This window comes from Daphnia carinata, chromosome 10 (genome assembly GCF_022539665.2).
Source record: "Daphnia carinata strain CSIRO-1 chromosome 10, CSIRO_AGI_Dcar_HiC_V3, whole genome shotgun sequence".
NCBI lineage: Eukaryota > Metazoa > Arthropoda > Branchiopoda > Diplostraca > Daphniidae > Daphnia > Daphnia carinata.
This window is the reverse complement of record NC_081340.1, coordinates 6,966,145-6,979,325: the sequence shown is the minus strand read 5'-3', so window position 1 is coordinate 6,979,325 and position 13,181 is coordinate 6,966,145. Positions and strand designations below refer to the sequence as shown.

The 13,181-nt window shown below is 41.1% G+C and overlaps 3 protein-coding genes across 3 annotated transcripts; 1 reads left to right on the top strand and 2 right to left on the bottom strand.

Moving 5' to 3' along the window:
* Positions 1-351: 351 nt before the first annotated feature.
* On the bottom strand, positions 352-3,641 carry LOC130701042 (E3 ubiquitin-protein ligase SH3RF1-like). Its single transcript, XM_057522984.2, has 4 exons — positions 2,193-3,641; positions 1,318-2,111; positions 914-1,228; positions 352-845 (listed from the first exon to the last, which is right to left on the bottom strand). The coding sequence occupies exons 1-4, from the start codon at positions 3,318-3,320 to the stop codon at positions 677-679; spliced, it is 2,406 nt and encodes an 801-aa protein (XP_057378967.1). The 5' UTR covers positions 3,321-3,641; the 3' UTR covers positions 352-676.
* Positions 3,642-3,900: 259 nt separating this feature from the next.
* LOC130701035 (uncharacterized) lies at positions 3,901-9,941 on the bottom strand. The gene is made up of 10 exons (XM_057522977.2): positions 9,384-9,941; positions 6,798-9,318; positions 6,445-6,731; positions 6,139-6,372; positions 5,896-6,073; positions 5,582-5,826; positions 5,278-5,511; positions 5,058-5,214; positions 4,814-4,991; positions 3,901-4,745 (listed from the first exon to the last, which is right to left on the bottom strand). The coding sequence occupies exons 1-10, from the start codon at positions 9,675-9,677 to the stop codon at positions 4,376-4,378; spliced, it is 4,698 nt and encodes a 1,565-aa protein (XP_057378960.1). The 5' UTR covers positions 9,678-9,941; the 3' UTR covers positions 3,901-4,375.
* A 201-nt stretch (positions 9,942-10,142) lies between these two features.
* On the top strand, positions 10,143-13,008 carry LOC130701045 (uncharacterized). Its single transcript, XM_057522991.2, has 7 exons — positions 10,143-10,346; positions 10,590-10,912; positions 10,984-11,103; positions 11,164-11,498; positions 11,561-11,675; positions 11,740-11,952; positions 12,014-13,008. The coding sequence occupies exons 2-7, from the start codon at positions 10,678-10,680 to the stop codon at positions 12,619-12,621; spliced, it is 1,626 nt and encodes a 541-aa protein (XP_057378974.1). The 5' UTR covers positions 10,143-10,346; positions 10,590-10,677; the 3' UTR covers positions 12,622-13,008.
* The last annotated feature ends 173 nt before the right edge of the window (positions 13,009-13,181 follow it).

Below are 13,181 nucleotides of genomic sequence, written 5' to 3'. Positions count from 1 at the left end.
AAAATTTGCTTACTTGCTTCATAAATTAGAGTTTCCAAGCTATTACTCTGCTTGATTCAAAGAAAAAAAATCTTAAGTATTAAAAACTGATAACGACTGGTAAATTGACAAACATGGCAAAAATTGGCTCTCCCCCCAGGAATTTGGAATTCTGCTCTTGAAACAAATAAGTGGAATCAGTGTATTGAAGATGAGAATCAACAGACGGATATAAATACATCGATCGGACATTCAAGCTGGGACAGATTGAAGTGTGCGGATACCTTATCATACCAAAGACGAACCAAAAAATAACGCCCTAAAACTAGGGAAAGAACGGGGGAGAAAGATCAATATAGAACGCGAATCAGATTGAGGGAAAAAAAATTCTTTCAGCAACAAGTTGAACGTCATCAGTCATTTACGGCAAAAAAAAAATTGTGAACGAAAGCGAGAACATACCGGTTCCTTCCAACATACAAGCATCTAACAGCGAACAAACAACAACTTGAGAGAAGGAGAAGATCGAATCTTTTCAAAGGCACTAAATTGCACACTGTTGTTTTCTTCTTCAAGAAGAGTTCATCATGGACAACAGGAGGCGTATTCTAAACTCTTACTCTGCGTTTCTAGGAAAGAGGAGATTAAGAAGGGTACGAAAAAAAAAAAACAAATAATTTTTGTTTCCGGCTCGGATTCAGCAACTCTCGACGAACGAAGCGGGAAAAAGACCTGTTTTGCCCGTGCGATGTAAAGTTCCCTTGTACCAGCCATCGTCTCTCTTTTTGTGTACGTAAACTATGTCGCCAATGCGCAACTCCAACTCGTACTCGCTGTTGGGTGGATATGGCGTGATGCAGCGGAACCTAAATTGATCACAGATGATGTTCCTTTAGAGTTCGACATTTCATACGGAAACTAGCACTTGACGTACCTCTCACTCACAACAGGCGAAGCCGGGCTTCTCACCCTCTTGTCCTTGTCTCGAGGGGTGACAATAGCAACGGAAGCAGCAGCCATCGCCTCGTGACTTGAGGCACTTGCCGGGGTAGTCGCCGAAATGGAACGAGAGAAAACCGACATGTTGCCCGAAGCGGGGAGGATGTTGGGCCGGTGCTTGTTAGAGCGGAGTCGTTGCGAACCTCCCATTGAGTGTCTTCCTTTTTCCTGTGCTCTGTTTTCCGTTTCCCGGTCGAAACGTTCGGGACCTGGGACGACCTGCAACAACTGGCTAGGGCACGAACCGGATCTGCACCAAAACAAACAAGAATTCGATTAAGATTGAAGGTAAAACTGGGCACGGAAAAATGTAAGAAAGGTAATAGAAAAAAAGCGAACCTAATATGCACCGGAGCTGCGGTCGGAGTAGTACTACCTGTCTTGGAAACAGATGTATTAAAACCATCTTCAAAAACCGGGTTGTCAATCGAGTACGGATGGAGTAGTGGAGGTGAAGATTTCTTACGACACGTGAATCTTTTCATCAAGCTAACGCTCGCTTTTTCTTTGTCTTTCTTTTCTGGCTGAATTGGTGTGCTGGCCGGCTCAACTCCACCTCCTCCTATGGCTACATTGGGAGGTGGACTGATTAGCGTTGTGGCCCGGGGAGATAGTGCCGGAGCGGGAGCAGGAGTTGTAGCTAATCGTGCAACTACCGCCGCAGGAACTGAAGCCGAGCTGGATGTACTTCCAGCTATAACTGACATGGGTTTATAGCCTTGTGATGATAATATGGGACCCATGACGGAACCACTATTCTGTGCAGCTGGACTTAAAGCCCGTGGAGGGAGTTTTGGAGGCGGATGAACTACACTAGCCTGGCTGTTGGACCGAGTTGAGGTCATAACCTGAGGGGTGATTGGAGCCGGAGGAGGCGGATTAACCTGAGGATGTGGCTGAGACCTGACAGCCTGAACGTAGTTGCCGGGGAATACCCCGATTTTCTGTGTGCGAACACTGGACCCTTTGAACCAGCCGTCTTGGCATTTTTCACTGACGGTATACAGAGCACCTTTCCGGAGTTCTAATTCGTCAGCTTTCTGAGGTTTGTATGGATACAGGGCGATATATAGGGCCGGAGGAGTCATGAATGATGGTAGACCAGATGGAGGAGGTGAATTAACACCCGATACCTTAAACGAAGAAAACAAAAAATAAGTAAATTTTTAATTATTTTATTCCAAGAAACGCTGTATGTTTTTCAGGAAACTCACCAGCGGCTGAAGTTCGCTTTCCGTTGAGCTTACAGCAAGACCTCGATGGCGGGATGATATTTCTACAGATCGACGGTTGTACTGAGTTTGATGTGGTTGCTGGTTTACATTTAGACTAAAACGCTTTTCACGCGGTACAACACGATTTGTTACGCTTGATGGGGACGAATCTGAGCTTGTAGTCGCTGGGGTAGTTGACGCGGAAGAAGTTGAAATTGAATGCGTCATACTGTTGAGCGAATTTTGAAGATTGGCTGTGACGGGCAAGGCTGGAGCCGAACGAGATGGGCCTGGTTGAAAATTCGTCGAGATTTTCATCAGTAGTTTGGCGGCGCTGTTCATTTCGACGAACGAAATAGGAAAGATGCCAATTCGTTCAGCAAGTCTTCCTTCGGCCCAATTTTCATCAACTCGACGAATAACCGTCACAACAGCCCCTTTGTTGAACGTTAGACAATCTTTCTCGTCTTCGGCACTCATCTTGAAATCGTACAAGGCAACACATTGGGGCACAGTTGCATTGGGCAAAGGAGTTAGGACTTGGACGTAAGAAGCAGGGAAAAAGCCTTGGCTTGAATTACGTTCGCCGTGATACCAATTGGCGTCTACTCTCTTCTTTAGAATAATAATGTCGCCTTTCTTGAAACCCAGATCCCCAGGCTCTTGGGGCACATAGTCATAAAGCGCTTTGGCACATGGCTGATGTAGTGAAACTGGGTTTTTTGGTGCAGATTCTATTTTTCCATGGACATCTGGATGAATCTTAGGGTGTAGTTGTTGCTGCTGCTGCTGAGGAAGGACACAGGCAACTGGTATATTGGCATTATGAGAAGTATCTTGTGTTTGAGGCTGGCCAGTTGTTTGAGTATCTCCAGCCTGCTTGGTCCTAGGAACATTTTTCATCCCCTCCAGAATCCTCATGAGTAGGACGTTGGGAGGCAAGTCTTCCAGCTTTGTTGAAACAAGGACTCTGCATTCTGGACATCTTAGTTCCTTGTGAGTGGTTATGATTTCCTCCAAACATTTTTTGCAAAATGTATGCTGGCAAGGCAGGACTCGACTGGAAATGTCTAGTCGCTCAAGACACACAGAGCATTCCAGCAAGTCGTTCAGCATCCATTCTTCCATTGTAGAAAACCTTCAAGAAGAAATATCTTCAGTGATTACCAGGTCATTTTTTCTTTTTTTTGCTCAACCCCGGCTCAAGGGCTCGAAAAAGCTCGGGAGCGTAAACTGCCAAGATAAATATAGCTGCCCAGCCCATGAGATGAGACCAGCTCTCATAACAAACACTCCATTTTAAGACTAATTTTTGTGTAGTACAAACGTAAATTCTCGCACAAAATACAAAACTAATTCCTATTTAACGTACACTTGCAGCCACAGTTGATTACGAGACGCTAAAACAAAGGTAGCGAAATGACGGTTTCACGTATTTCTCTTCTTCCTTTACCGGAAGTCTTTTTTTCAGTGCATTCCGGCCATCTAGCGGCAAACGCGCCAAGCTTGGACATCCGGAATTGATTTTTCCCTCCCCCAATTCTGTTACAACAATATACCCTACGGCTTTAACTTAATGAGCTATTTTCTCATGGAATTTTTGTGAGCACTTACCGGTTTCTTATGGGAACGGATGGACTTGCCGGTTAGTATGATATGTAATCAGAGAGCGGATTTTAGACTGAAACGTACTTTTTCATCGTCGTGGTAGTTATTGAAGAATTTATACCATAAAACATCCTGTTCGTGATAACTGCAGTCTAGACAAGAAATAACGTCACCAAATGCTTACATACAAATACTTCAATTATCACAAAAATTTTTTTATTGCCGTATTAGCTTTAATACTGTTATCACTTTTACCATATGAACCTTGGGATTTTTTTCTTCATCTTTGTACAGCAAGCGCACGTGAATCCCACGCTCGAAATTGACACTTTGGGCCTAAATTACATTCTATAACGCGTCAGAGTAAACAGCAAAACAGGGAACAGCAAAACTTGAACACAGATATCTTTAGAACAAAGTCTAGGTAAGGAATGTTTTGAACGCAAATGACCACAAAAAAAAACCGAGAAAAATGGAAATAACAGACTAGGACTTATAAAAAAAACCCAAACGCAAATAACTTTAGATCGATCTTTTAAATCGGCACCCGTTATACTTAATGATAAGTCAATACTTCACGTGGCAGATGGTTTCCTAGCTGGGGGTTTGAATTTTTGGCGAACAAGCGGTGATGCACAACCGTTCCAAGGCGACAAGGCAGGTGGCTCCGGATATTTCTCCAGAAGTCTTGCACGGTTTATTGTGTGGTTCGTTGATGTGGGCGTTTCACTCTTTTTTCCATTAGTAGAGCAGACGACACCAGTTGGAGTAAACATTCCACGTCTCCCAGACACCTCATTTCCGTATTTCGGGGTGGCTTGCTGAGGAGTGGCGTTTCCCAAAAGAACGTCCACCTGCCCTTCGGCTTCAGTCACACAGCCACTTGGATCTTTTACTGATTGCTTAAGATCTTGGAGTGCGGCGTCCAAATGCTTGAGTGCGGGTCTAAAAACGTGAGCGTTAAGTTAACGCATACTGAATAATATATATATCTTATCTACGAGTATGCATACCTGGAGCTAACCAATGTGCCTTCATGAATAAACGCAAACTGAAGCTTGGAAGCGGTCCTGCACGCCGTGGCCCTCCACTGCAAATTTGAAAAGGCCAAAAAAGATCCGACAACAATGACGTCGGCCAGGGCATAATCTTCTAGGCTCCCCCAACATTTCACGCCAAAATAGGTCGTACCTAAAGATAACACCATTTATGAAAGGAACAATACGAAGTTTGGCCATTACTTAATTTTAAAGTTACCATCTGAAAGTATTGCTGTTTGAAACGGGCCTTTGCTTTGTTGTTGACCAACATAAACTACTAGCCCTACAATATCCAACTCATTAAACATTGGTTTGAATCCAAATTGGTTTGCTGCAGAAAAAGGTGTGACACTCCGGGCCAAACTCTGGAGTAGCTAAAATGAAAAACGATAAGATGAAACTCAAATTCACAAGTAAACGCATTAGAGTTTCTTTACGGGTGTGGCGCTCGTCTGCTTCATTTCACTCCATGAAGTATTCTTCGTGGCGTTGAGCTGCAATTCTCCGAATCGCAAACCCGCAGCATTAACGTTGTACAAACGATATACTCGTCCTTCCCTCAAGTAGTGCTGCAAGTCTTCGGTAGGCCTCCAAATGGAAACGATTGCAGAATTAGAACTAGTGACCCGGACATCAACTACGCGTACTTTGAGCATTGGCACTCCTTCTATCTATCAGTGAAAAAACGATAAAATACTTTTGAAGTCGTGTGAGCATAAATAATAATTTTTTTTTGCGTACTGATTTCATGTTCATCTGCATTCGTTTTTGAGCTTCGACAAGAATCCGAGATCGCTTTTCTTCATCTGTGAGATTGATTCCTTTCTTATTGCGGCGATCCCCATCACCTCGCAATCGCTTCCGTTCTTGTTCATCTTCTTCTCGTTCAATGTCCTCCACAACTTTTTCCATCATACGTTCGTAGCGTACTGCTGCGCTTTCTGTTATTCGCCTGTACTGTCGCTCACCACGAAATATCGTTTTGCCTTAAAACATGAGACAAACAATGTTAATGTAATGAAAACTATAAAATTTAAAAAAGCATTTAAAATTACCATCTGGTGCCTTCTCCATGTATGTCACGGGATATACCCTAATGATATGAACTTGAATATGAGAGATGACACCTCCATCAGGTAGAATGGAGGCTAACGCGATTGGAAATGGTAACGGTTTGGAATAAAATCCCAATTTGGAATCCCAACGTGCACGGCGAGTTGAGTTTGCTGATATCTACTTCGAAAAGACCGTCAACTTTACACCAACGTTAATGATAAATAGCAACTACTATACTTTACCTTCAAGTAGGTATCAGATCCTTTTTCTAGGGGAGCGGATGGACCAGGCGATACGAGTTCGGCGCCAGAAATTACTAGTTTAACACCGACGAATATTTTGTTCTTTTCGATAAGTTGCTGCATTGCAGAATCACAGTGGGCTTCTATGCTGTACCATCCATCCGTCAACTCCAAAACTGTAGAAGATTGGATTTCAGCCACACAGAGTATCATCGTTTTTGCAGCAGTATCATCCTAGAGAGAAAAATGAATAATAATAATAAATTTCAATATCTATCGAGGCGGCTGTTTATGCTGTAAGCAAACCTGCTCGATAATGCGTCTAAGGGCAGACCTTTGGCAATGGTCGATTTCTTTATCATAACGATATTTTAACTGTTCAAGCACGTTAGACAGTGTTAGTGCTTTCCGAGCAAAAAGAGATGGCATTCTTAGCTCCATAGAAGCAAGCTTCCAAACGATCCAGCGGTAATGGTTGCGTATCCATTCACAGCTGATCAGAGTTGGATCAACGTTCTCAGAGGCAAGGAAGCTTGCTTCAATCTCTTCGCAACCAATGGTATTTTCATCACTAAATATTACCAAAAATTCTCCTGTAAAGAAACACAATGATAACACAAATGTGATTTAATAAGGAAACGCTTGTTGTTAGAATTTACCGATTTGCATTCCTTCAGAATTTTCAAGACAGTCATCTATCGGGAAATGATCCCAGGCACAAAAATTAAATGCCGAAGCATTTGAAGCTCGGACGAGGCAGACTGACGTCAATACACCATGATCTTCTAAGAGTTTGTATGGAGGCAGCATCTCCGGTAACGAACAGTTACCAATCAACTCTCTCCACGTTTTCTTCGGAACAATTCCATTTTTCTTTAGTCGATAGAGGTATCCCGCTTTTAGTGAGGATTTAACGGATTTCGATTGTTTGCACTGGATGAGCGACATTTGTTCTTGACGAGCAATTCTCCTCAAAGCTCTTATCTTTGCTGACACCGCACAAGATTCAAATGCCGATGGTGTTCCTGAAATGGGTGTTGGAGATAGTTGTTTTTGAGGGCTTTGAGTGATATTGTTTCTTTTCTTTGATCTTTTCGTCTTTTTGCCAATGGTTGGCGATGACACCCAGTAATTGTTGTCATTGTCATCTTCGACTATCGTTTTCGTATCGATATTTTCATTTCTCACGGATAAACCAGGTGAACGAGCGTTCGGATTGAGCTTTTGTGTATGCTCTCCTTCTTCAATTGAATTATTAATGCCTTCCATCAAAAGATTTTCTTCGAAAATTTTACGAGCTCTACACAATGACGCTTCTGCTATTTTTACGTCTTTTCCGCTGGCTGTGTTAAATCCAACAGTTAGTGGAACTTGCAGTGGGCTAAACTGGTGATTTTCGAACAATGGAGATGTTAATTTAGGTGCAGGTATTAATTTTTTGGGAGGTTTGAACGAAGTTCTGGACCGCATCTTGAAACCCGCTGAAGTAGCTGAAGTTTGTTTGTAGGCAATTGTGGGTTTTTCATTAACTTCTGATACAGGACGTAATTCTGCTTGCGATTCAATGGTATTTTCTTCTGTGGCGTTTGTTCCATAAACATCATCTAACAGCGCTTGACCTCGAGCGATAGCTTCTTCAGACACCATTATCTTTTTGCCACTAGCCATGCTGAAACTAGCCAGAGGAACGTCAATAGGTTCTATATCACAGTCTTGAAACTCAGAGAAAAAAGACCTAGATTGCGCAATCGCTTTTTCGGAAACGGCGATTTTTTTGCCACCGGCAGTACTGAATCCCGCAGTTTTCGGGGTGGGGGCATAGGGCGGCGTAGCTTCGCTGACTTCAGAAAACATACTTCGTCCCCTGTTCATTGCTTCTTCAGAAACCGCAATGGTCTTTCCGTTTGCGGTACTGAAACCCATTGTTAATGGGATTGTTGCTTCATTGGAACTGCAAAGCAATGTTTCATCACATTTCCAGGCTTTTTTCGAAACCCCTACACCAAACGAATCATTGAGCTTTTGATAGTCTTCGCGCTTATTATGATTAACTGTAAAGTTGAAATCACCATTAGCGATTTCTTCGAGTTTAGCTCTTGCCTGTTCCATAGCTGTTTCTGAAATGGTCAGTTTTTTACCACCGGCGGTGCTGAACCCAATCAATTCTGGATATTCGGTTGCACTTGACGATGGAGTTTCATTCGCGAAGTTGTCTAAAGTTGAGACATTAGCTTCGCCAGAAGTAACACCATCCTTGGCTTTGGCCGCATAGAACCCTGCCGTCTTTGAATTGTTATGGTTATTTTCAAGCAAAACTTTGCCGCAATTCCTAGCTTGTTCAGGAACTTCTTTTCCGTTAGATAATCCATTGAAATTGGTTTTAATTGATGGGTTTGGTAATGATATTCTATATTCTCTGTTAAACTCTTCCAATTTACGTCTTGATTGACCAATAGCTTTCTCGAAGACTGTTCCTTTTTGCCCTTTGGCAGTGCTGAATTCAACCGATTCTGATATTATTCGAGGGGTAATATTGCCGCAATATTGTTGTTGAATACACGAAGGTAGTGCGTGGATAGTTTCGACATTGATTTTTGGTTGGGTAAGCGTTTCAACGTCATCGGTTTCCATATGAAACGGGCCATGTAAGTTGTTCTCGGAAAGGGTATTTGAAGGTTCCAAGAGGCATTGCGCAGAAACTTCTGAATTGCTAATGGATAACTTACGAGGTTCAGTAGCTTCTTTGTGCTGAAGGTTGCTATAATGCGACGTGTGATATGAAATATCCTTGTGACTCTTGATCAAACTATCATGTGAAAAGTCAAGACTCTTTCTAACTTCTTTTACATTTTTCTGCAACTTCTGTTCAACAAGAGCACTAGGTGCTAACTCTTTTGCCACTGTCGTCCCAGACTGTTGTTGCTTCAAGGATTTAATTGGATTTGTCATCTGGGGGTTTCCAACAATGTTGATGTAAATCGGCTCAGGGTAAATGAACCTTGAGGCAGGTTTTTTCAGAAGGCTGAGCAAGCTCTCTGCCTTTAAGTCAGCATTAATTTTTTTGCTTTCTAAATTAGGTATTCTTCCAGAAATATGTGTTCTCTCCGTCAACTTAGTTGAATTATTCACATCATCTTCTGCACATGAGATTTTCTCCTTGTTGTGGAATAAGTGACATGGCTGCAAATCATGAAAACAAAGCAAGAATAATCAATAAAAAGACATGAAAGTTGTTTCACGAATACCTTTGCTTCATTTTCAAGCATTTTGTTTACATCAAGCTTTATGATCCCTGGGATACTCATATTAGCATTTGGGGGGGTTTCCATGGTAGCTGACCAAGATACATCAAGTTCTTGATTAATGCCCAAACTTTCTATTAGAGCTGGAGTGCCTTTACAAACAGAGGCGGAAGCATTTAAATCTGGAGTAGTTGCATGGAAGATTGGGCTCCATATTGGAGATTTTTGGTTCACAGGAGTGCGGAAGGCCTTTGTGGCTACGCGGTCGGGCGTAGTCTTAAGATTTTCATGGTTCATTTGACTATTTGTAGCTTAAATGAGCTACAAAGCCGTGCTGGCCCTTGAATCAATAGCTCATATTAAGTACCCAAAATACTATTGCACAAAGAATTACATTATCCACTAACTAAGTGGGCTAATTCAATGTATTCTTGGGTATGTGGATTTATTTGTAGGAGAACTACAATAGTCGTTATAATCTACAAAAAAAATTCCCGCTTAAAGGGCTATCTATCTTATTGTTTCTCTCACACAAAACTTGCACCAATCATTATCTGACTTGGACTTCGTGCTCGATTCAAAACACGTCTGGACAAGGTAGTAGTTATTGATTGCCAAATCAAATCATAATATAGTTTCGACCGTAAATTCAGATCAAATCGTAATATTTTATGAATCATAAATTTATTTCTCAGGAATTTGGCATTAAAATTAGATTTTTTGTTTAAAAACTGTGAAAACATGAATTAATGCTACGTGAGGGCGGTTGTTTGTTTGTGGCATTTAGTCGTAAGACATCCCGGAGGCCCCAAAAAAAAAACGAAAACACGTGTTGAAAGCCTGTCGAAAGTTGGAGTTTAAAATTTGGAATATTTTCAACCATTTCTACGTATTTAAACGTTACTTCTTCTCATCTTTGGTTTCATAAGTATCTATGCAGTAGGACCGGTCAGTGAGTTCCATTAGGTAGGGATTGCCTGAAGTTTTCCTTAAGTTTTTTTTTCCCTACATTTCATAGGAGATCTCTGTGCATACTCTGCATTTAACAATATTTTCTTGTTTATTTTTTGTATACACTATCTACTAAATGAAATTTTTTGAATCAAGTTCAAAATCTTACTTTGCACAACGGAAAAAAAATAATGAGCTACTACTACCTGTTGTTATTGCCTAGGGTCAATTTTGTTATACAAACTCTATTTTTTACAGGGCTGTCCAGAATCATCTCACTACTGAAGATAGTATCTGGATTTCCCAGAACCACCCAACAGAAAGCGGATTGGTAAAGCCTTCAGAGATGTCTACGGAAAGCCAGCTGGAGCTTGAAACTCACCATTCAGGCACCATATTTTGTGACATGATGTCACCTGATGAATGGAAGAGTTCTCTTCCTTTGGCTTTTCAGCAAAATGGGGCTTGTTCAGTAGCCAATTCATCAACATCCCCATCAAATTCATTAGAAGACCTTGTTTTAGAACTGGAAAATAGCTGTGAGGATGTTGATTTGGGAAGCCCATTTGCAGGATGCCCTGGTAATGTGTATATTTTTTATTGTTTTAAGGATGTGATGTGTGTTAAACTCTTACTAACAATTTCTTTTTAGACAATCTGCTGTTCAAAGTATCTTCGTCAGATAAATATGAGGAAGACGAATTAGTTTGCAATATGGATACTGATGCAAATAACAGGCTTTGGGAAATGATGGGGACTGAAAGCAAGATTGGTAATGCATGAAAAAAAAACGCAGATTTATACTTTTTAATCTAATGTGTCTTTTATAAAGATCTTCAGCCAAAAATTCCACGACAAAACGATAAGCCACATTCTCTTGTAATAACCGGTGCGGAACTTGAAGCAGAAGAGATTGGAAATCGACAAATATCTTCAGATCCGCTTTCCACATTTTTACATTATCAGTCAGTCGATAAGAGCAACTTGGATCAAGTTCCTGCCAAAGTGGCGCACCCCACAGCTTCACGAGAATCACAGTTTGTGACACCCAAAAAGGTATCTGCTTTGGAAAAGGAGAAAAAAGAAGCATCACTTCAACGCCTGACTAGCCGGCTAGCGAACGTTATCCATTGTAACAGCCTAGACAACGCCAACATCCTGCATAAAGTAGAAATCCGAAAGAACTGCGTTTCATTATATTATTCTTACCTGTCTGTGTTTCACTTTAGGCCACTTCCACAATATCGACGTTGCGTCAGCAGGCTTGTGATTTAATGTCGACTTATTCTCAACTAAAGTTTCAAAACGATGAACTTATTCAGAAACAACAACAGTTACATTCTGGTACTTATTTGTAAACGAAAAGTTGTTGCAAATGTGATGTGTGGTTAATGTATTTTTTAATTAGAACAATTCTTAGGTGAATCAAGTGAAACTCTGAGTGGCGGTCCTTTGATAATTGAGGTGCTTATTCCATCCCGTGGCGCAAAAAAAGCCTTCGATTCGGCACCCCTTTACCATCATATTCCTATAGAAGACGGTCAAATACCCATCACTTCTGGAGACGAGTCTTATTCCACGGCGGAAGATATCTTAGAAGAACCTTACGAAGAACAATATGGTATACATAATACAATATACAAATGAAATCCAACAATAAAACGAAAAATTTTTCTTCGCAGATGCCCAAACCCATTTGCATGTCGTGCCTTCGAATGCATACCCGTGCAAAAATAAGAAACTTTCGTGTCAATTGGGATGTATTTGTTCCAGTCTAGATGCCGGTAAGCTTCCCATCGAACACTGCAAAAATCCAGACTGTATGCTGGAGTCCAGGTGTACCCAACCACATGATCCTTCACATATGCCGGATATCGTATTCACTATCACAAACGATAGAAGCACTGCTGACATAGAGGAAGGTAAACGGGAGTCTAACCTAAACCGGGAATCTATCTCACTTAAAAGACGTTCTAGAACCACGAAAGTGTCCGAGTTGCGTTCTAGTGGATCGTCGTCTAAAAATAAAACTCCACACTTAAAAACGGAGCGTCGCAGTCGTGAAAAACCCAAAAAGAATTTGATTCTTCTCACTGATCCCAAAATTGATTCTAAGGATCCAAAATTGTTAAACGATTGTAATGTTTGTCTGGTTAAATTAGACCCTAGAGCTCTACACAGGAAACCAAACGGCTCCTTCGATGCAAAACTCTACATGAAATGCTCCGTCACCTTACAGAGGCTTCAAACGAAGCAGGGCCAACCCCTTTTTTGCTTGTACAATAGATAACATAATTGCGTTTGTCATCTTGAACCCATCACCGACCATTGATGTTTTAAAATGATCTCTCATTCTTATTATGGAGATGTTTGAAACTTCATATCCCCCGAGATTTCGTGTTACTTGTTTGTTGGTTTGTTTCTTTTACATAACAAAATTCGATTGTGAACGTCAAAAAGAAAAAAAAGGTAGCCTCACGGAAAGCCGTTGCATGCAGGTTCTGTTGCGTTGGTATCGGTATTTTTAACGAGTTTTATGATTCCCCTCAGAATGGCGAATATAGGTTGTCATTTCATTTCATCCCGTTTTTTTATAATCCTTGTTGCCTTTATCCCTGTATTTAAGATCTTAAGAGCCGTTCATTAATACAAATTTTGCAAGGTCAATAAAATTAAACTTAGACATTTTTTTATAAGTAACAGGAATTGCTTTGACTTCAGTGAATGCATGCTACGCACTATGGACTAACGAAGAATTACAGTTTTAAAAAATGCTCAAAATACCTCAGAGAATTCCAAGAAGAAAATTAATCTATAATTTTCAGGTACACGTCGAACAAAAAAAAAATT

Bases quoted from the DNA above. Each gene is read 5' to 3' on its own strand.
- LOC130701035 (XM_057522977.2), bottom strand. From the start codon at position 9,677: ATGAACCATGAAAATCTTAAGACTACGCCCGACCGCGTAGCCACAAAG. The intron at 5,215-5,277 runs GTAAAGAAACTC...TTTTCATTTTAG, and splicing joins AGCAGACGAGCGCCACACCC to CTACTCCAGAGTTTGGCCCG. The intron at 4,992-5,057 runs GTAACTTTAAAA...TGTTATCTTTAG, and splicing joins AACAGCAATACTTTCAGATG to GTACGACCTATTTTGGCGTG.
- LOC130701045 (XM_057522991.2), top strand. From the start codon at position 10,678: ATGTCTACGGAAAGCCAGCTGGAGCTTGAAACTCACCATTCAGGCACC. The intron at 11,104-11,163 runs GTAATGCATGAA...TCTTTTATAAAG, and splicing joins GGGGACTGAAAGCAAGATTG to ATCTTCAGCCAAAAATTCCA. The intron at 11,676-11,739 runs GTACTTATTTGT...TTTTTTAATTAG, and splicing joins ACAACAACAGTTACATTCTG to AACAATTCTTAGGTGAATCA.
- LOC130701042 (XM_057522984.2), bottom strand. From the start codon at position 3,320: ATGGAAGAATGGATGCTGAACGACTTGCTGGAATGCTCTGTGTGTCTT. The intron at 2,112-2,192 runs GTGAGTTTCCTG...TCTTCGTTTAAG, and splicing joins AAAGCGAACTTCAGCCGCTG to GTATCGGGTGTTAATTCACC. The intron at 1,229-1,317 runs GTTCGCTTTTTT...GTTTTGGTGCAG, and splicing joins GCAGCTCCGGTGCATATTAG to ATCCGGTTCGTGCCCTAGCC.